Here is a 21,718-nt window from a genome sequence, read left to right as displayed (position 1 = left end):
TTTTTTTTGGTTTTTCAAGACAGGGTTTCTCTGTGGCTTTGGAGCCTGTCCTGGAACTAGCTCTGTAGACCAAGCTGGTCTCGAACTCACAGAGATTCGCCTGCCTCTGCCTCCCGAGTGCTGGGATTAAAGGCGTGCACCACCATCGCCCGGCTTTCTTCTTTGTTTTTCGATACAGGGTTTCTTTGTGTGTACGCCTGGCTGTCCTGGAACTCACTCTGTAGACCAGGCTGGTCTCAAACTCACAGAGATCCACCTGCCTCTGCCTCCTGAGTACTGGGATTACTTTTCTTAACCAGTCGTCTTTTTTATTTTTAGACAGAATCTCCTTGTATATTCTGGCTAGACTAGAACTTACCATTAGTCTAGGCTGCCCTCAAACTCACCATCTTCCTTTCATACCTCTCAAAATGCTGGGTTATAGGTGTGGGCTACTATGTCCAGCTGGAGTTCTGGAATTTAAGAACAAAGAGTTTCTTTGTTCAACTCAATGTGAGATGGGGGAGGCCAGAAGACTATCTATCAGTACTCAAGCATGGAGCTTCATGAGGACACAGTGATAGACCAAAGGCCAGGATTCCAGTGATCACCTGGTAGAGAGGGATTATGAGTTCTCAATTGACTGAGAACCTTTAGGCTCTTGGTGGGTAGCTTATGAATGCTGTGTATTTAAAACTAAACAAGCATCATTGGTGATTGCTTAGAGCTAAGTTTAATCAGAACTAACCTGTACCAGAGAAAACACCAGATAACTTCCCATTTCTAAAATATCTAAGACGCTTATTGAATGAAAAACCCTTGTGCTTCAATCACGGCGCCTCTAGCGCCACAGGTCCAGGAACGCCACTGCGGTGCAGTAGAGACTCTGGGAACACTGCCATTCAGATTCTTCACAATTTTCAAATAACTTTTCTTGACTTTGTGTATTTAAATATCCAAGAATAGCCTCTTGAGCTATAAGTTTGATGATCCAGGAAACTATTTTTAGCAGGATGAGTACTCGGTGACCAATGCTATATTTTATTTTGAGAAAAACAAATAGTTTAAAAAGATTGATAGGGCTGTGACTCTCTTTTATTTTCTTCCTTTCTTATTTTTATTTATTTATTTATTTTATTTTTTAGAAATGAAGTGTCTATGTAATAGTCCAGGCTGGTCACTTTGTAGACCAGGATGGCCTCAGATTCAACAGAGATTCTTCAGCCTCTTCCTTCCAAGTACTGGGATTTAAGGCATTCACCACCACAGCCAGCATGGGCTGTGGCATTTTTTAAAAATATTTTTTAATTAATTATTTATTTATTATGTTTACAATATTCTGTCTGTGTGTATGTCTGCAGCCAGAAGAGAGCACCAGACTTCTTTACAGATGGTTGTGAGCCACGAAGTGGTTGCTGGGAATTGAACTCAGGACCTTTGGAAGAGCAGGCAGTGCTCTTAACCACTGAGCCATCTCTCCAGCCCGGGCTGTGGCATTTTAAATGGAAAACAGTGCTAGGGCCAACAAGGCAGTTGAGGTACAAAGCATTTTTTTTCTTTTAGTGATTTAGCCAAAGGCTGAAGAAGCCTTTTAATAGAAGGAGCAGAGAGAATCACAACCTCTCCTCTCCTTTAACTGAAATAGACTTACTTCATAGCTTTGGTTAGTTGACCTGGAACTCACTAGGTAGATCAGGTTGGCCTTGAACTCACAAAGATCCTCTTGCCCTGCCTCCCAGGAGCTGGAATGAAAGGTCAGCAAATCTTTCAGATTGGTAGGACACTTTGGGCAAGGCAGCCTGAACTCTGCCCAGCACTTAATTACACAAAAAGATGAGAAATGACTCTACCATAAGTAAAACCAACACAGTCATAGGGTTAGCATTGAACTCTTGGATCAAAGGGATCCTTTTTGTTTGTTTTTATGATAAGGTCTCACCAGTAATTGTGCTGTCTGCCCATAAACCCAGCACTTGTAGGGCAGAGGCAGACTGACCTATGAGTTTAAGGCCAGCCCTATCTACATAGTTAGCCAGGGTTGCATAGTACAACCCTGTTCTCCCCTGAACATCTATCCCTCCAGCCCTCAAAGAAACTTTTCTTCTTCTTCTTTTTTTTAATATTTTTATTTATTATGTATACAGTGTTCTGTCTTCATATATGCCTACTCGCCAGAGAGGGCACCAGATCTCATTACAGATGGTTGTGAGCCACCATGTGGTTGCTGGGAATTGAACTCAGGACCTCAGGAAGAGCAGTCAGTGCCCTTAACCACTGAGCCATCTCTCCAGCTCTCCTCAAAGAAACTTTTGACTTAACTTTCCAAGCAGCTGGACCAATAGGTGCATTACACCATGCCAGCCTGACTTCTTCAACCTTCTAAAAATTGTCATAAAGTTATGTAACATGTGGTTGGAAAGAAGACTCAGTGGTTAAGGACACTGGCTGTTCTTCCAGAGGACCAGGGTTTGAATCCCCACATCCACAGGCAGCTCACAACCATCTGTAACTCCAGTTCTGGGATTCTGACACCCTCTTTTGGCCTCTGTGGGTACTGCATACATATGGTGTACATATTTATATACTTACCCATGTGTATATGTAAATGGTGAATATGTGTGTGTGTGTATATATATATATATGTATATATATATATGCAGGCAAAATAGCCATACACATAAATAAATTGAAAAAGATGTAAGGCTATACAGATTACTCTGTTGTTAAGAGCTCTTATAGGGTTGGGAGTGGTGGTGCATGCCTTTTATCCCAGTGCTTGGGAGGCAGGCAGGCAGATCTCAGGTGGATCTGAGTTCAAGGCCAGCATGGTTTGCGACTGAGTTCCAGGATAGCCCAGACTAAAAGAGACAGGGTCTCACTATGTAGACCTAGCTGGCCTTGAAGTCTCAGATATTGAGTGTTGCAATAAAAGGTGTATGCTACCATAACCAGCTTAGTTTCATTTTTTAAATCAAGGCTAAATATTTCATGTATGTATAGGTGTATGGAATACTCAAAAAATCCATTTACTATGCAAAGTCCTAGGTTTAACCCCCAGTACTAAAAAACAACAACAACAAATCCCACTGAGCCATTTTTGGACATTCAGATTATTTCTGTTTTTTTTTTTTTCCTCTAAGACAGTTTCTCGGTATAGCCCTAGCCGTCCAGGAACAAATTTTTGTAGACGAGGCTGGCCTCAAACTCCGAGTGCTGGGATTAAAGGTGTTTACTGCCACGGCTTTTATTATTATTATTATTTTTTATCTCTGTAGCTTTGGAGCTTTTCCTGGAACTGGCCATTCCTGCCCAGATGGCTATAGTTTTCTTCCTTTGTTTAAAAAATATTTATTTATTATATATACAATATTCTGTCTGTGTGTATGTCTGCTGGCCAGAAGAGGGCACCAGACCTCATTACAGATGGTTGTGAGTCACCATGTGGTTGATGGGAATTGAACTCAGGACCTCTGGAATAGCAGGAATGCTCTTAACCACTGAGCCCTCTCTCCAGCTCCTTCCTTTTTTTTTTTTTTTAAATAAAGTGTTTTTCTTTAGTTTTGGAACCTGTCCTGGTACACACTCTGTAGACCAGGCTGGCCTCGAACTCAGAGATTTGCCTGCTTCTGCCTCCTGAGTGCTGGGATTAAAGGTGTGCACGACCGTCCTCTGGCCTGGCTATCATTTTCTTATGAGACTGTCTCATGTTATCCAAATTGGTCTTGAATTTATTGTTATTCTAGATCTAGTCTGATCCTCCTGCCTCTATCTCTTGAGTGTGGGGTTACAGGCACGTACAACTGTGCCCTGCTCCTTTTGGCTATTTTGAATATCTTACTTTTTCTTTAAGGTCTCATGTAGCCCTGTCTGGCCTTTAACTACGCAGCTAAGGTTAATCTTGATCTCCTGATTCTTTTGCCTCAGGCTTCTAACTGCTGGGATTACAGGTGCGCATCACTATACCCAGCTTGTTCTCGTTTTTCTAAAGGCTTTTCTTTTCTCCATTTAACCCTACCACCCTTTCCAGGTAGCATCTAATAATTGTCTTTAGCTTATGTGTGGAGAACCTTCTGGTAACTGGCAAATAGAAAGTTGGCAGTGTTTGGTTACTAGGGAATAAAATGCCTCCAGAGGCAGCAATAAGTTCAGAGAGCCTTTTCCTTCAAAGAGTGGTGGTAATGTCCTTTATTTCCTTGGACATTTGCTTTTTGAATGATTGCTCTTTCTTGGATTTGTCCTCTAGCAATACAAACCTTGCTGTAGACCTTACAGTGTACAGGATGGGGAGGGAACTCAGTATGTAAAGGCACTCCCCAAGCCTGATGAACTGAGTTCAATGCCTGGAACCCACAGTGGAAAGAGAGAGCTAAGAACTTCAAGTTGTCCTCTAATCTCTACATTCGTACCATGGCAAATACATACATAGACAGGTAAATGTAATAAAAAAAAAAGCCTTACTCTAGTCTTTCAACCATACTAAATATTTATTGCTAGTTTTTACCACTATACCATGGCCTTTTTCTTTTGTGAAAAGCCTTCCTTGCCTCCACCATTTTGCGCATATAGCTTCTCATTGTTATTAGATCAGGACTGATCTAAATGAAATGAAAGAAAGGAGAGACCACCCTTTTACAGGATCAGAATCGAACTTAAATCAGAACAACGGAGTGGAGACTGTGTCAGGGCTCTGGGGAGTCCTTACTGTGTTGGTATCCCTGGTCTGGAGCCTCCCTGTTCCTAACTCCTGGCCTATGTTTCTTCTTCCTGCTTGGAGACTTCAGGGGCTGCGGTCTTCATGTTATTAACTCTTTATTCATCACCTTTTACTAGCATCCCTTGGCTTAGCACCTCTCCTGAGAGGGCTACTTCAGGGTGTCTGAGTGCGCGTGCCCGTGTCAAAGTGGGGGCTGTTGCACAGAGGCTTAGAGACAACAGGGTTTGTCTGTCACCCTCTGATGGAATTTTTGGACGCAGCTCTAGTTTTGTGGACTAGGCTGGTAGTCAGAGAGCTCCTCTGGTTAACCTTGTCTCTGGCCTGAAGTGTTCTGGAATACAGGCGTAGGTGAGAGCGTGTCTAGCTTGCGGGTGGTGGGATTCAAAGTCTTTATGGTTTCACAGAGATCCACCTCCCTCTGCCTCCCACGTGCTGGGATTAAAGGCATGCGCCACCACCGCCCGGCTCACTTCAAGTATTCTTAACTGCTAAACCATCTCTCCAGCCTCTGACCCACATTTTATTGAGGGTTACATGCTGTAACGCAATCTCTTAAAAAAAAGTCACAAATAGGCGAAACTTCAAAATTCTTACAATTTTGTGGTGTTTCGGATCCAAGCCAAGGCTTTAAGCAAGCAAGTATTCAACCACTGTTATATCCCCAGCCTCAAAATAACCGGAAACTGGGAGGCTCAAGATTGCACTCTCTCTAGGCCAATTATCAGAAATGCTTTGAAGCTAGGCTCTTCTCTAACTCTCTGTAACTCCCTAGTTAAAATGGCGGTCACTACAGTTTAAGATTCTTCAGCTTAACCCAGGTGTGGTGGGACGTGCCCTGTTGGACTCTGGCGTCCAAACACCGAGAAGGAGTCGCCCCCAGAGACCACACACCACAGCTGATGCAAAAGCATGAGGATTTTATTAATTCTGTCATGACAGGGTCCCCCAGCATTCGGGAAGCCGAGGGACCTCGAATAGCGGGTACAGTCTACTTTTAAAGGGGCCACAGAAGCAAGGGGGGTTGTTCTTTGACTATTCTGATTGGCTTATTCGAAAGGGCTATTACCAATAATTGACTGGAGAGCTGTTGCCAGATCAGATGAGGTAAGAGGTCATTTTGACCCCGTTTCCCAGGGGACAGAACCAAAGCATACGTATATGGGTAATTGTTCAGGAACTGAGTACGTGGGAGTGTAGCTGTTAGGTCCTTGGTTCCCAGGGGAGGAGGGGAAGCACTATGGCACAGAGGCTGAGAGGATTCAGAATTGTCAAAAATGGCTTCAGGATTGTCTTAAAGTCTTACAGCCCGTAACCTCAAACCTAGGCAAGTAGAGAAAAGGGCTTTAGAATTGCAAGGTCATCGGAGGCTGGCCTGCTTGAGATTTGTCACCCGCCCCCCAGCGCTATCTATGGATTAGAGTCATGCAAATTTGCCACTGGTCTTAGCAGACCTTCAGGTCCACGGAGCGTGTTTTCTGGCCCCTTATTTCCAGCTCGGGGACATGACTGAACAGGCCCTCATTTGACCTAAGGAAGTGAGAGGTTAAAAGCAGGCTGAGAGAGTGGGTTCTTCTTGGTTACCGCTTGTCTAACCCTCAATGGGCTTCACGTGAAGCCAGTCTGAAACGGAGGACCCTCAGGAACTGGAGGATTAGCTCGCATTCACTGCCCGGCCTCATTAAAATGCACGAGGGCCTGTTGCGAAGCCACCGCCGGAAGTTCCTCCCGGAGGCCGGGACACAGCGGAAGTGGGTTTAACGCCGCCCTCAGAAATATTGTCTCACTCCCGCACGCCTACTTCAGGAAGGTAGGCGCGCTACAGCTCGCTGTGCTTCTCTGCGCAGGCTCCGTTGATACCTACGCGTTCCACAGCCTTCGTCCTCTCACTTCCTCCCAAGGTTCCTGTGCCAGGACGTGACGCCATCCCTCCGACTCCTGGGGAGGAGCCTCGGGAGGAAAATCGTCGGAGCTGGGGTCTCGCGAGAACATTCCGTTCCTGCGCAACTCTCGCGCTGCAGCTCTGCTCCTGTCGCAACGAGAGCCTTCGAGATCTTCTCCGCCCCCGCGACCGGCACCTCCTCTGCTGCCGCGGAGCCGGAGCCGGCCTGAGCGGCGGAGGCTCGTCTTCTTCAAGCACCCAAGCATCCCCGTGGGTGGCCGTCCGGCTTCGCCCGCCTCTCCTCGGTGCCCCGTCAGCCCACGAGGCTCGCCCTTTCCACGCGCCAGCCCCTCCGGGGTCCGTGTGCAGTGTCGGCGGCCGGCCCTGGGCCCGAGCCCGAGCTGTAGCCGGCGCCATGTCGGTGGTGGGCATAGACCTGGGCTTTCAGAGCTGCTATGTCGCTGTGGCCCGCGCCGGCGGCATCGAGACAATCGCTAATGAGTATAGCGACCGCTGCACGCCGTAAGTGTGGGCCTGGCCGCCGGGGTCGCCTCGCTTTCCACTTGAGGGTCCGCAGGAGACCCCCGCTGATTGCCGGCTCGCCCGTGGCTGCCACCTGCTTCAGAGTCTGGGCCTGCGCCAGGCGCGAGGCCTTTCCCGCGGGTCAAACGAAGGCTTTGAGCCGGTACTCGGGTCGGCGGAGGGCACGAGTAGGAACTGAAAGGGAGGGAAGGCAGGCCTGAGACCGTAGGATGAAGTGCCCTCCACTCACTTTTGAGGGGTAGACCTGGAACTAGGGTCCAGGGCTTGCTGAGTTTTGTTAAAACCAACGGAAGTGCTAATTCTGCACACCGGAAACGTTTAATAAAAGTTAACTTGAATAGGTTGTGGCTACCCGACTGGGAAGCGGCCTGAGTCCCACGTGAGTGGGGGCGGGGTGGCGTCCGGAAGATGTGGCTCCTAGAGCTCAGGCCCCTGTTCTCGGCAGTTCGCCATTGGGATGGCCAATATACATAAGAGATTTATTTAATAAAATCTATTTCCTTGATAGTGTTCCAGCTCCTTGTCCCAGTTGTTTCTGGATTTCGAGTTAGTTGGGTCTTTTGCCCAATCTGCTCACCTCGTCCTTATCAGCGTTGCACTTTCTCATGCTAATGAATTTCAGCCGGCCGCCCGCCGCAATTGTTTATGCATGACTCAAGGGCTCACTTTGACTAGAACTTACCCGAAGTTATGGGACCAGTGTAGACTAATCTCCAAAAAAGATGACTCATCTAGGCTATTTTTTGTTGGAGTAAAAGGGAGCCTGTCTTTTTCAATATATGTAGTGGTTTTTTTCTTAAAGGACAATTTCTCTGTATGTAGTTTAGGATGACCTCGCATTTGTTAATCCTCCCTTTGTCTTCTAATATCTGGGATTACAGGTGTGTTAAAAAGATAACTTGATCTTTTGAATTCCATTTAGACAAACTTTTGAAGAAGCTGTTACTACTGGGTTCACAGTCCTGCCTCATTGTTCCATCTCAAGGGTGTATTTATTTATTTATTTGAGACGGGGTTTCTCTTTGTAACCCTGGCTGTCCAGGAACTCACTTTGTAGACGAGGCTGGCCTCGAACTCACCGAGATCCACCTTCTACTGCCTCCCGAGTGCTGGGATTAAAGGCGTACATCACCATCGCCTAGTGTTTTGTGATAGGTTTCTTACGGCTGTCCTGTGATCATTTTGTCTTTGTGTCTGAGAATGACTTTGAACTCTTGATCCTCCTACTTATACCTCCCACTTGGACAGGTATATACCATTGAATCCAGGGCTTCATGCATACTGAGCAAGCACTCTACCAACTAAACTATTGCCACCCTGTCCTCAAGTTTTTAGTGCCACAAAGCTCTGGGACCATTATCAGAAATCAAAAACTCACTATATAGACAGGGGATCTGCCTGCCTGTGTCTCTGCTGGGATTAAAGGAATGCACCACCACTACCCGACCCAATTTTCAGGGGGCTTTTTAGATTTTTTTTTTTAATAGAGATTGCTTCTAATGATTTTATAGATGACTTTTTTTTTTTTAATAAAGGTTTATTAAGCCTGCAGTGTTCTGTCTGCATTGCATGTACATCTGCAGGCCAGAAGAAGGCACCAGACCTCATTACAGATGGTTGTGAGCCATAATGTGGCTGCTGGGAATTGAACTTAGGACTTTTGGAAGAGCACATAGTGCTCTTAACTGCTGAGCCATCTCTCCAGCCCTTGGACTTATTTATTATGTATATAGTGTTCTGCCTGCAGGCCAAAAGGCTGCACCAAATCTCAATATAGCTGGTTGTGAGCCACCACGTGGATGTCGGGAATTGAACTCAAGATCCTGGAAGGAGCAGCCAGTGCTCTTAAACTTTGAACCATCTCTCCAGCCCCCATTTGCCATTTTTAAATTAGGTATTCTGATTTGTATATTCTACAGAGGTATATTATGTACTACTTTTTGAAAAGTATTAAAAATTTTGCTTCACTGGGCGATGGTAGCTCATGCCTTTAATCACAGAAATTGGGAGGCAGAGACAGGCGGATCTTTTTGAGTTCGAGGCCAGCCTGATCTACAGAGCAAGTAAACAGCAGAGAAACCCTGTGTCGAAATACCAAAATTTTTTTGCTTCTATGCATTGCATTTTAGTATTAACTAAGGTAGACAGTACTTCTCTGGGTTTTCGCTTATCTCTGAAACTCATCCCCTAATGCCTTTTTTTTGGAGATGGTTTCTCTGTAACTTTGGAGCCTGTCCTATAATTTGCTCTGCAGACCATGCTAACCTCAAACTCAGAGATCCTCCTGCCTCTGCCCCCTAAGGGCTGGGATTAAAGTCTCGCATCACCACTGCCTGGTCTGAAGAAAAATTTTTTTTTTTAATTTTATTTTCGAGACAGGGTTTCTCCGTAGCTTTTGGTTCCTGTCCTGGAACTAGCTCTTGTAGACCAGGCTGGCCTCGAACTCAAGAGATCCACCTGTCTCTGCCTCCCAAGTGCTGGGATTAAAGGCGTGCACCACCACCGCCCGGCCCGAAGAAAATTTTAACAGACTGAAGAATCTGGTTTCCAGGTTCTCATATGCCTAGAATTAAATATATTTTAACTGGGGAAGGAGAGACATGGCTTGGGAAGCAGTGTTCCTGTCTTTCCTTTAGAGTGCTTTAACGTGCTGTCTCTTAGCAGCTGTGGCAGAAGTTTAACTATCTAAAACTGCAGGATGGTGGTGGCGTGTGCCTTTAATCCCAGCACTCAGGAGGCAGAGGCAGGCGGATCTCTGAGTTTGAGGCCAGCCTGGTCTACAAGAGCTAGTTCAGGACAGGCTCCAAAGCTACAGAGAAACCCTGTCTTGAAAAATGAATCAAAAAAAAATTATCTGAAACTAGTTGTTTTCCTTATGGTAGTTTAAGCTTGCATAAAAACTGAATAAGTGATTAGATAGACATTGTGATTGTGGTTAGGTAGCACAGAAATCATTCCTTTGCCTTGTTTCTCAGGTATTTTCCTTCATAGCCACACAAGTAATTTTCCTTCCTCCTCTCCTTCCTTTTATTTATTCTTTAGACAGGGTCTATCTACATAGCTGTCCTGGAACTCACTGTGTGAACCAGACTGGCCTCAACTTTTAGAAATCCACTGCCCTCTGCCTCCCGAGTGCTTGAATTGAATAAAGGTGTGCACCATCACACCCAGCTTAATTTTCTTTTTGAGGCCTCTTTCTCAGGCTGGCTTTGAAGTTCTGCAGAACTTGAGAATCCTGAGTGCTGGAATCCTAGGTGTGCACTACCATGCTGTCTTCATTTAAGTACTCTGTTAAGCATTTGATCAACAGATTTTTTTTTTTTTTTTGTGCTAGAAACTTGACCTAACAGTGGGAGCAGGAAAGCACAGTGCCTTTTCTTGAGGTTGTGGATGAATGGATTTAGATCTCCTAAGTATGCAGAGACTGTTGCAGCTTTGTTTTAATGTGAAAGCATAAAGGTACAGGTCCCATACGTTTGGCTGTCAGATGTACCTTCTTTTCAGTCTAACACTCTTCCTTGTTGAACTAATTCTGCAAAAGCAGATGAAACTTACGTATGTATTTCATTTCCAATTGATATTTACTTGAGTCAGACTTTGTATTTTCACCTCCTTTTTTAGGCAGATATGTGCATGTGACTGGTAGTTATGTGTTAAACACTGGAGATACTGTGATGAGCAACAAAATACCCACCCAGTCTTGCCATCATAGGCATGGTAATGGAAAATGCCACATGCTAAACAAGAGCATCCTGTTACTATCTGGTGAAGAACACAGTGGAAAAGTACAGAGTACAGTGAGCTTGTAATAGAGACTCTGGTTGTGGGCTGGAGTTGGAGGATGCTTTCAGAATGTCATTTGTGACCTGGAAGGTGGGTAGGAGTTTACATCTAGGCCATGGTTGGTTTGAGGAGGAAAAGTTATTCCAGCAAATGGGAAGATGTGAGGCAAGCAGAGCTTGAAAGATTGAGGGGATGGGATGGCTCATCTTGAGGCAAAGCTTGGGATTGTTAAACTTTTTCATGTAGGTATAATGGAAAGTGATCCAGCTTTTAAAAATGTGACTGGCAGTCTGTCGTGCTGGCTTAGGCAGAGGCAGGAGGATCTTTTGAGTTTGAGGCTAGCTTGGTCTACAGAGCAAGTTTTAGGATGGCCACGGCTACACAAAGACGTGTGTGTAGACATGGTCTCAAAAAAACAAAAGGAACCAAAATCACAAAACAAGCTTTAGTCCGAGCACTCGAGAGGCAGAAGCAGGCTATTACACAGAAACCCTGTCTGGCACACACACACACACACACACACACAAAAAGGCTTTGTGAGAATGGATATTGGAAAAATAGATAGCCAGGAAGTTCCTGTAGTATTTGGTTTCCTCTTGTGTGATAGCAGTAAAATGAAGGGCACTTCAGTAAATCTGATGTTTTAAATTTATTTTTTTGCTCTAGTATTGTGCTTGTAGTGTGAGCACACATGCTTTGGCATACATGTGGAGGTCAGAGGACAACTTGGAGGAGTTAGTTCTCTCTGCCACAATGTCTCCCAGGTATTGAACAGTTTATATAGCCAAGAATTGAGTTTTTGATTTTACAGCTTCCTCTTCCTGAGCACAGGGATTCACAGGTATAAATAAGTATGCCTGACTTGGCTTTTTCTTACTCAGTACATAGAATAATAGTATAATAACAGAATGTTTGCCAATGGTCTTTTTTTGTTATTGTTGTTTTTTTGTTTGTATTGTATTTTTCTCTCCTTGGAGACAGGGTTTTGCTGTGTTACCCAGGAAAGTCCAGGTTCAAATTCATGATTGTCCTCTGCCTCAAGTTCCTGAGCACTGATATAGTCATGAGCTGCTGTACCTGGCCCTTTTGTATTTTTGATTAATGCTCTATTAACTGTACTATAATGACACTAAAATCTGGAAATTTGCTCACTATTCTTAAATATTTTATCTATTTTTAATGTGTATGGGTGTTTTGCCTGTATGTATGTCTGTGCAACATATTCATGCAGTGCCCTTGGAGGCCAGAAGTGGATTTCTGATTCCCTGGAACTGGAGTAGAAACAGTTCTGAACTGCTGTGTGGGTGCTGGGAACCAAACCTGGGGTCCTCTTCAAGAGCAGCATAGTGCTTTCAATTGCAGAGCCATCTCTCCAGCCCCTCTTACATTTTTATTTATGTAGTTTTATTTGTGTGTGTCTGTGTATATGTGCACTTTGGAGGGTGGGAGTTGACTGTCAATCATGTGAGGTGAGATTAGTTAAGCTTAGTCTAAAAGTTTGACATTCATTTCATGCTGAGCTATATTGCTGGCCCTACTCCTTTTATTTAAATGTGCACAGCTTACTAAGAATTAATTTAGGAACTGCAGAATCTTTTTTTTTTTTGAGATAGGGTCTCTATACATAACCCTGCTGTCCTAGAACTCAACTTTGTAGACCAGGCTGTCGTCCCAGAGTGCTGGGAGTAAAGGGGTATGCCACCACACTCAGTTTAGAAATTTCAGATCTTAAAATCTGAGTTGTGTGGAGTGTTTGATGTTAACATTTTGTCATTTTAGAGGTTAAGGCTAGGACAGCACTCTTTAAGGAAGTATCCTTTACCAGGCCAGTTGAAGAGACTAGTTTGTTGAAGAAAGGAAGTTAGGTAACATTTTTAATGTGCTACTAAGTTTTCTGGGCACTCCAATACCTTTAAGTAAATCTGCAACAGTAGCTGTTTATTTTTTTTCCCTAATTTTTTTTAGAGATTTACTTTTTATGTATATCTGGGTGAGGGTGTTAGATCCTCTGGAACTGGAGTTACAGACAGTTGTGAGCAACCATGTAGATGCTGGGAATTGAACTCAGTCCTCAGGAAGAACAGCCAATGGTCTTCTCCAGCCTTCATTCATATTAACCTGTTAATGCATGAGTATTTGGCTAGAAGTATGTCTTACCTAGAAAAGCTAGAGCTTTTGTTTGTAGGATTTACAGTTTATAACAGAGGGTCTTGAGCTTAAATGTGAATTAGTTTTCTGTAATGGCAGTTTGGAATGGGAGAAAAATACTGTCCAGCTGTTGTGAGTGCTCCTAGGGATTTGTGCAGGGTTGACTTGGTGTAGTGGAGTTGCACAGACGTACTGTATAAGTAGAACACTCTTGCATATAAAATAAGGGTGCATGCTTGCAGTCTTGAGTCTAACAGCCCTGCTACTGAATTCTGGGTTGCAGTTTACTGGCTGTTTATCAGAACTTGTCTTGAATGACCTTTTTGTTTACAGAATTACTGTGATCAAGTGTCAATTTTAAAGAAAGATGGGTATCTATTTTAGCGGACAGCTTGGGACATGAATTTTAGAGTAAACACTTAAACCATATGAAACCTAGTCTATGACTTTTTGAATCTGTAATAGCTAGTATTATTTATGGTGTGCCAATCTGACTTGAGTCCTTTAGAAGTGGATAATCAGATTTAATCTTTAGCAATGCCGTGAGATAGATGCTTTAATTATCCCCATAGCAGAGAAGTAAATTGCAATTCAGATAAGCCGCAGGAGTTACTAGAAAGCTCATAGTAACTGGTTGTAGAGCCCATGCATGTTCAAATTACCCATATTGATAGCAGAGTGGAAATGCTGCATGTCTCAGTCCTTGGTGTTGATATAGAACTTCTAGAACATGAGAATTCATGGAGTACTGTGTTTCATACGAAAAAACAAGGGATAGTGTGAGATGCTCACAGAAAGATTGAATAGCTCAAGATGGGAAAGGCATTTTAAAAAATTGCAGAATTGCCAGGAGGTAGTGATGCCCACCTTTAATCCCAGTACTGGGGAGGCAGAGACAGGTGGATCTCTGAGTTTGAGCCCAACCTGGACTACAGAGCAAGTTGCAAAACAGGCTCCAAAGCTACAAAGAAACCTTGTCGCAAAAAACCGAAAACCAACCAACCAAAACAAAATTAAGAAACTGCTGGGTAGTATTGGCTTTTAATCCCAGCACTTGGGAAGCAGAGGCAGGCAGATTTCTGAGTTCGAGACCAACCTAGTCTACAGAGTGAGTTCCAGGACAACCAGGACTACACAGAGAATCCCTGTCTCAACAACAACCAAAACAAAAACAAAAAAAAAAGGTAAAGGAAAACATGTTAGAGAAAATTGAGTTGGTGGGGCTTGGTGGCATACTCCTTTACTTCAGTTAGCACTTTGGGGACAGGCAGGTGGACCTGAGTTTGAGGCTAGTTTGGTTGATACGGTTACAAGCTAGCGAGTGCTACATAGTGAGATCTGTCTCAACAACAGACCTTCAACCTCTCAAAACAAGTAAAACTTGGCATTTATTTGTACAATATGTGTGTGAATGCTATAGCAAGCATATGGAGGTAAGACTTGTGGCATCTATTTTATTCTACCGCTTGGTTCCCAGGGTTAGAACTCATGTTTGGTAGCAAGCCCATTTACCAGTTGGCCTTTTTATTTTTTCAAGACAGGGTTTTCTGTGTAACAACCCTAGCTGTGCTGGAACTAGTCTTTATAGACCTGGCTGGCCTTGAATCCACAGAGATCCACCTGTTTCTGCCTCCCAGTGTTGGTATCAAAGGCTTACCCATCACCGCCTTTCATCCTCTGTGAAAGACTTTTTTTTGTTCTTGGAAAGATATATATATATTAACCTTAGTACTATTAAGGAGGATGTAGATTTTAAAAGAAACATGAACCTACTTCAGAGAAATTAATGTGTAGATCAATATTCCAGGGATCCAATGCTGCCTTCTGAGAGTACCAGGCACACTGGTGGTGCACAGATGTACACCCAGACAAAACACTCACATAAATTACATAATAAAGTTAACTAAAAACCATTCCTGTTAACCAAAGTGTTCTGTATTAAATTGTCTAGAACAGTAACCATAGGCCACTTAGGTGTTGAATTCTTGAAATGTGGGCAGTGGGGTCTGAAGAACTGAGTTTTACGTATTATTTACAGTAAAATTCAAATAGTCACCTGTGACTAGAGGCTGCTTTGTTGAAACATCTGTGGCCTTGAACTCACAGACATCTACCTCCCCTGCTCCCGAGCACTAAGAAAGGTGGGTGCTTTCATGCTTGGCTTGTTAAGGGTTTTGCATTGAGACATGTAGGCATATCACAATTGAGTCTAAGCTTCTTGTGTATTTGTGCTTGTACATGTGTGTGTTCCTGCTCTGTGCATGGCAGTACATGCTAGTGTTCAAGTTGCAGTTAATGACCTAACTTTTTTTTTTTTTAGATTCACTCATAAATTGTGACTTACAGGTTGTAAAACCGTCTTAGAGCAGGAAACAACTAGGTTAAAAATTAAAATTGTGTTTGCCATTATTAAGTAGAAATTAAACCAAGCCCACTAAGTTAAGAGGTAAAGATGAGTTTGTTTGACTTGGGAGTGTGGAGTGGATTGGGGCAGTTTTACTATACAGGTTGAAAGACCCAATATATTGCAGGTGGTAAAAGTTTTTAGTAAAGTAGGAAGATTGGGAGGCTTTATAGGTATTATATTGGTTGCTATGGGTGGCTGCAGGGGTTGGCTTGTAATAGCAGAGACCTTAGGTTCTATTGGTAGGGCTGTGGGATATGTTTGTGGGCAGTTTTTGTCTGGAGGGTAACTGAGGCTGTCCTGAGTAGAATGAAAAATTATACTGGGTGGCGTTGGCTCACACCTTTAATCCCACCATTCTGGAGGCAGAGTCAGGTGGATCTCTCCAGTCCAGCCTGGTCTACAGAGAGCAGGGATAGCTAGGTCTACACAGAAACACAGTCTTGAAACCTCTCTTCATCCCCCAAATTAGCTGTTCAATGGGAACATTGTCCTTTTTTTGACATTGTAACCTTAAAAATCAACTTATTTTTTAAGAAACTATTCATTGAGAATTTTATGTGTATATACAATGTATTTTGAAAGTAATTACCCTTCCTCCTACCTCTGTCTGGGCACCTGTTCTCCATATTCTCCTCTCCAACTTTACCCCTTGCCCTCATAACCCACTGAGAGTAATGGTGCCTGTATATGCTTAAAGCATGCCAGTGCGCCTCCAACAGTTAAATGGTTACTGGTTCACCCCTCCCCACTTTAACCCAAAGCCTCATGTGACTCAGGTCGAGTCTCTACCGCTGAGCTTCATCCTCGGCTAATTTATTCTTTGACAGTTTCATGCAGGTATATAATATATTCTGGTTACACTTGCCTTCCTGCACCCTGTGACTTAACACTTTTAAGGTTAGAATTCGCTCAAATGGCTGTGGGAAACATGGAAGATGAATAATGTGTTATGTTGGCATTGTGGTCTTGGCATTCAGAAATCCAATCTGGTGATTTGAAGAAAGATGGTAGTTTGCCAAAGGGTAGGCAAGGCAACCCTTTTGGCGTGTGATTAGTGGAGTAAGATTGTGTGGGCTCTTTTTTAAAGGGCCTTGTGGCCTATGACAACACCATTTAAATGGTACTTAATGGATTTTTTGAGTTTTTTTTTTTTTTTTTTTTTTGTGGCTATCTTTGAGCTTGGCACCCGCTTTTTAAAACAGAGCCTTCTTTTATGTAGACCTAAACAAAGAACTCAGAATTCAGAGAGAAGTTCATGAGATCTCAGGTTGTGTCTTAATCCGCCATGGGATGGAATAGTGCATAGAGCCCTACACCTCTTGAAGAAGGGCTTACAGGGTTCTTAGCCTCTGAAGCCCGGAGAGGCCTAGTATTCTGTCCCTCCTCCCTCTCCCCTTTTAATCCTCTCCCCTTCAATATCTTGAAGTTTTTAATATGGCTGGGTGTTGGTTGTACACCTTTAATCCCAGCAGAGGGAGGCAGAAGCAGGTTGATCTCTATAAATTTCAGGCGCGAGCCTTGTCCTCTACAGAGTGAATTCCAGGACAGCCGAGGCTACCCTGAGAAACCCTGTTTCAACTCTACCCCTCTCCCCTGATTTTTAAAATACATTTATTTATTTGTGTGTGGATGTGGGGGACATCTTGTGGCAATCAGTTCTCTTCTTCCTTGTGGGTCCTGGAGATTAAACTGAGGTTATGCTTGAGGTTATGTCCCCTCCAGGACTCTTTTGTGGTTTGTTTGTTTTTGAGACAAGGTTTCTCTGTAGCTTTGGTGCCTGTCCTGGAACTCTATACCAGGCCTGCCTCAGCACAGAGACCCCCTCCTGATTCTGCCTCCCGAGTACTGGGATTAAAGGCGTATGCCACCACTGTCCGCCTCCAGGACTCTTAATTATTCTGCTTAATTGGAAGATAAAAGTCAGTGTTCAGGAGGATGAGAGGGTTAAAACTGGAATATAAATTACATAGACATGATCTAATGTTCTGAGTCTATCACTTTCAGACCCTAGATTAATCCACTTACTGATGACCATTTCATACTGTTTCCTCTCTGATAAATGAGGTAAGATAGAATGCTTCTGAGGGTAAGTGGTGTAATACACAAAGCAAGCAACCAGTAAAGTCAGTTACTGGAAAGGGAAGTGACATATGAGCATAAAGAGAATATGACCTGGTTCTAGGGGTGTTAGGTTACAAAATAGAAGTCTAGATAGCAAAAGTCAAGTACTAGCTCCTTAGCAGCCCACTTCTTAAGCATAAATAGTTTTTGTTTTTTTGTTAAGTCCTACAAGCAGAAAGAAGCAGTGGGCTGGAGAGATGGCTCAGCAGTTAAGAGCACTCTGTTCTTCCAGAGGACCCAGGTTCAATTCCCAGTCCCCACATCGCAGCTCACAACTGTCTATAACTCCAGTTCAGAGAGATCTGGCACAGACATACATACGGGTAAACACCAGTGCAAATAAAAATAAATAAATCCTTAAAAAAAAAGAAGCAGCAAAGTGTTGGATACTTTTTAAAATTTGCAGTACCCACGGCTGACAGCTCATAAATGCCTGTAACTCTAGCCCTAGGGCATCTGACATCTCTGTTCTCACTAATATGCAAACTTACACATATATACACAAATGAATAATAACTAAAAAAAAAACCAAGTAGCACGCCTTTAATCCCACCACTGTGGGAGGCAGAGGCAGGCGGATCTCTGGGAGTTCGAGACCAGCCTGGTCTATAAGAGCTAGTTCCAGGACAGGCGCCAAAGCTACAGAGAAACCCTATCTCGAAAAAAAAAAAGAAAAGAAAGAAGAAAAAAAAAAAAAGAACAAAGAAACAAAAAACCAAGCAGCTCAATTCAGTATATGTACAAATATTTATAGTGGTTTGGAACTGTGTTCAGAAGTGGAAGTGAAGATTGGCAGTATACTATTGGGTCTAGAAGTGATTTTTATTATGTCTACAGTGTTCTGCCTGCACAACAGCAGAGGGTATCAGATCTCATAGATGGTTGTGAAACCACCATGGGGTTGCTAGGAAAGGAAGAGCAGCCAGTGCTCTTACCCCTGAGCCATCTCTCCAACCCCTGGGAGCTGCTTGTAAATAAATTACTTTCTGTTCACATGAGTAGGACAGGTTCTTTATTTTTATTTTATATGTATGAGTGTTTTGTCTACATGTATGTTTGTATCACTTGCATACCTGGTAACTTCTGGGGTCAGAAAAGGGCAACAGATGTCTTGGAAGTTGGAGGTACAAATGGTTGTGAACCAGTGTCTATGCTGGGACTGGCACTTCTGTTCTCTGGAAGAATAGAAAATACTCTCTTCAGCCCTGAGTTGTTAAGTTTTTGTAGATTGTATTTATTTTGAAATTGAGCTGTATTAGAAACAGATTATTTGATTGATAGTGGTATGGGAATACATTGCTTAATATTGGGATTTGAACATGAGATATGGAAGGTTAGGGTGTCCCATCCATCCACCTCTCTTTAGTATTTTAGACAGGGAGTTATAAAATCAGACCTGTGCTCTAGCCTGTAAACAGTAGTATTCAGTCTATTTTGTAGACAGTTTTTATGCAATAGAAATAAATGTCAAAATCATAGACATATCGTGTGCTGTTAATACATGATTTACACTTGAAATCATATATCCGCAACACTATCTGGAATCGATAGGTTATAGAGTGTGTGTATGTAACAGTAATATTTTTTTTTTTTTTTTTTTTTTTTNTTTTTTTTGGTTTTTCGAGACAGGGTTTCTCTGTGGCTTTGGAGCCTGTCCTGGAACTAGCTCTGTAGACCAGGCTGGTCTCGAACTCACAGAGATCCGCCTGTAACAGTAATAATTAAAAATTTAAGGGGAGTTGGGGGGATGTGGGAAGGGTTGGAAGGAGGGAGGAAGTGTGATATAATTGTATTTTAATTTTAAAAGTTCAGGCAACATTACTTGTTTTCAGGTGATACTCAGAAATCTTACCTGCTGGAGTTTCAGGTGTATTATAATAAAAGTCTGATGCCTAAATTTTTTTTTTTTTTTTAATCTTCTAGGGCTTGTGTTTCTTTTGGTCCTAAGAATCGTTCAGTTGGAGCAGCAGCTAAGAGTCAGGTACAGTGCCTGTCTTTCTTCCTATGACAACTTCTCTGAATTTTCATTCAGCACTAGGAGGCACCCCTTCTTTTTTGAGATAGGGTTTCTCTGTGTAACAGCTCTGGCTGTTCTGGAACAAGCTCTGTAGATGAGACTGGCTTTGAATTCACAGAGAGCCACCTGCCTCTGCCTTTTGAGTCGCCATTGCTCACCGACTTAGAACCTAGAACCCTCTTTTTATGTACTTAGTGGGATATAATACGTTTGCAAATTACTACTATATGTTGTTGCCTGGGGTTTTTTCCTTTTTTGAGGTATGGTCTTATGTTGCAGGTTCCTTTAAAACTCAGTTTGTAGTTCAGGCTGTCCTTGAACTCAAGATCTTCCTGCCACAGCTTCCCACGTGCTGTGTGCCAGCACACTAAGTGTGCAGATTTTTTTTTTTTTAAAGCAAAGGGGTGTTGACCTTTGGTGTCTCTTCTGCTGGGCCTTTTATCATCGTGTTTAAGGTTATTGTTAATCAGGTTCTACAAGAAAGAACACTAGACCTGAAGAGGCATATTAAGAGACTTGGCATCTTCTTTTTCAACCAGGATCTTGACTATTTGCTTGTTTCTGAGTAGCCAGAGCAACAAAGTCCCAAGAATCTGTTACTGTGAATGTCTGAGATATCTGTAGAGTAAAGGAGTTCCATATTTGACCTTGTTACAGTTCAGTCTGGAGCAACAAATGTATGAGTAGCTTTTTGGACCATGCAGGTCCTAAAATGAGCCCAAGATGATGATGCTTGTTGCTGGGGCGATGGCTTAATGGGTAAAGTGCTTCGTTCAGAAAGTAAGATGAAAAGCAATAGAGGAAGAAACCTGACATTGACTTTATGTACACACAAATAAAAAGAACACTTTCTTGGCTGGGAATGGGTAGTTGCTAGTGTGCTTGAGGCCTGGGTTCAGTCCTTACCTAGCACTACATAAAACAGATGTGGCTTGTTTTATAATCTCAGCACTTGGATGGTGGAGTGTCTTCATAAATACCATGACCAAAAAGCAAATTATGGAGGAAATGGTTTATTCAGCTTATACTTCTGTATCACTGTTCATTGCCAAAGAAAGTCAGGACAGGAACTCAAGCAGGGCAAGAACCTGGAGGTGGGAGCTAATGTAAACACCACAAAGGAGTGCTGCTTACTAGCTTGTGTATAGCTTGCTCAGACTGGATGGCACCACCTAAAATGGGCTCGGCCTTCCCCCATTGATCAATAATTAAAATACCCTACAACTGATCTTAATGGAGGCATTTTCTCAATTGAGGCTCCTTCCTCTCCGAAGACTAGCTTGTGTCAAATTGATATAAAACCAGGCACTATGTGGAAACAGGAGGGCTAGCACTTCAGGATTATCATTGCCTATATAGCAAGTTTGAGGCCAGCCTGGGATAAATGATGACCCTATCGCAAAGAAAAGTGGTGCTTTGTTAGTTGGCTTTTACGTGAGTGTTTTATAGTTTTATTTTAAGAGTGCTCTAAATTTTGGAGGTGTTCGATAAGTTTATGTTTACTTTCAAATGGTTGTTTTATAAATGTCAGTGAATTTGTTTCCCTATTGAGTACACTGGCTGCCTGGTTCTATGCTGTTTGTTGATTGTGATATACTTGAGTTTCTGTTTCAGGCCAGACCTCACTTGGAGGCTTCACTGAGCTTTTCCTGTCTGTGCAGGCTTCTTACATGTCTTGTGCTGTGAGTAGGAGCACATATTGATCCTGAAACTTAAAATTAAAATATCCACCAATGTTCTGTTCTCTTTTGGTTACTGTGTATTCTAGAAGAATTAAAAAATGGATCTAGAAAAGTATAGGAAATGTGGATGTCACCTATTCCACCATTATGTATAAAATGCCTGTTAATATCTTTCTTTGGATTAAAACTAGGATGCTGTATATGTCGTGTGCATACTCTTTACTGACGTGTGTTCCCAGCCTCACTGTTACTGTTTGAATGAATGACTAATCCTTTTGTTTGTAAGCATCCAAGTGCTTGTACCACACAGATACTTGTCCTTTCACTTCAAAGTACTACCCTTATATAGCATTTCAGTATCCGGACATAATTTATTTCACTTTCCTCTTATAAAAATAGTTACAAACACTCTCTCAAATAGTCTTTGTTCTATATGTGTACTCTG

General features: G+C 42.9%; 1 protein-coding gene across 2 annotated transcripts in view; it reads left to right on the top strand.

The window, feature by feature from the left end:
* The first annotated feature begins 6,750 nt into the window (after positions 1–6,750).
* The window catches only part of Hspa4 (heat shock protein family A (Hsp70) member 4), a 46,942-nt gene continuing 31,974 nt past the window's right edge, over positions 6,751–21,718 (top strand). Inside the window, exons 1-2 of one of the 2 annotated variants that reach the window (XM_050157619.1) lie at positions 6,751–7,094; positions 19,498–19,555. In XM_050157619.1, the coding sequence (XP_050013576.1) occupies positions 6,988–7,094; positions 19,498–19,555 (165 nt within the window). In that variant the 5' untranslated portion in view covers positions 6,751–6,987. The remainder of the gene's footprint in view (positions 7,095–19,497; positions 19,556–21,718) is intronic. The other variant, XM_050157620.1, reaches the window with a different exon arrangement.

This window comes from Alexandromys fortis, unplaced genomic scaffold (assembly GCF_014885135.2).
Source record: "Alexandromys fortis isolate MF-2015 unplaced genomic scaffold, M_Fortis_MF-2015_v1.1 scaffold_103, whole genome shotgun sequence".
Classification (NCBI taxonomy): Eukaryota; Metazoa; Chordata; class Mammalia; order Rodentia; family Cricetidae; genus Alexandromys; species Alexandromys fortis.
Note: the sequence above shows the minus strand (reverse complement) of the source record. Positions and strands in the feature narration are given on the sequence as shown.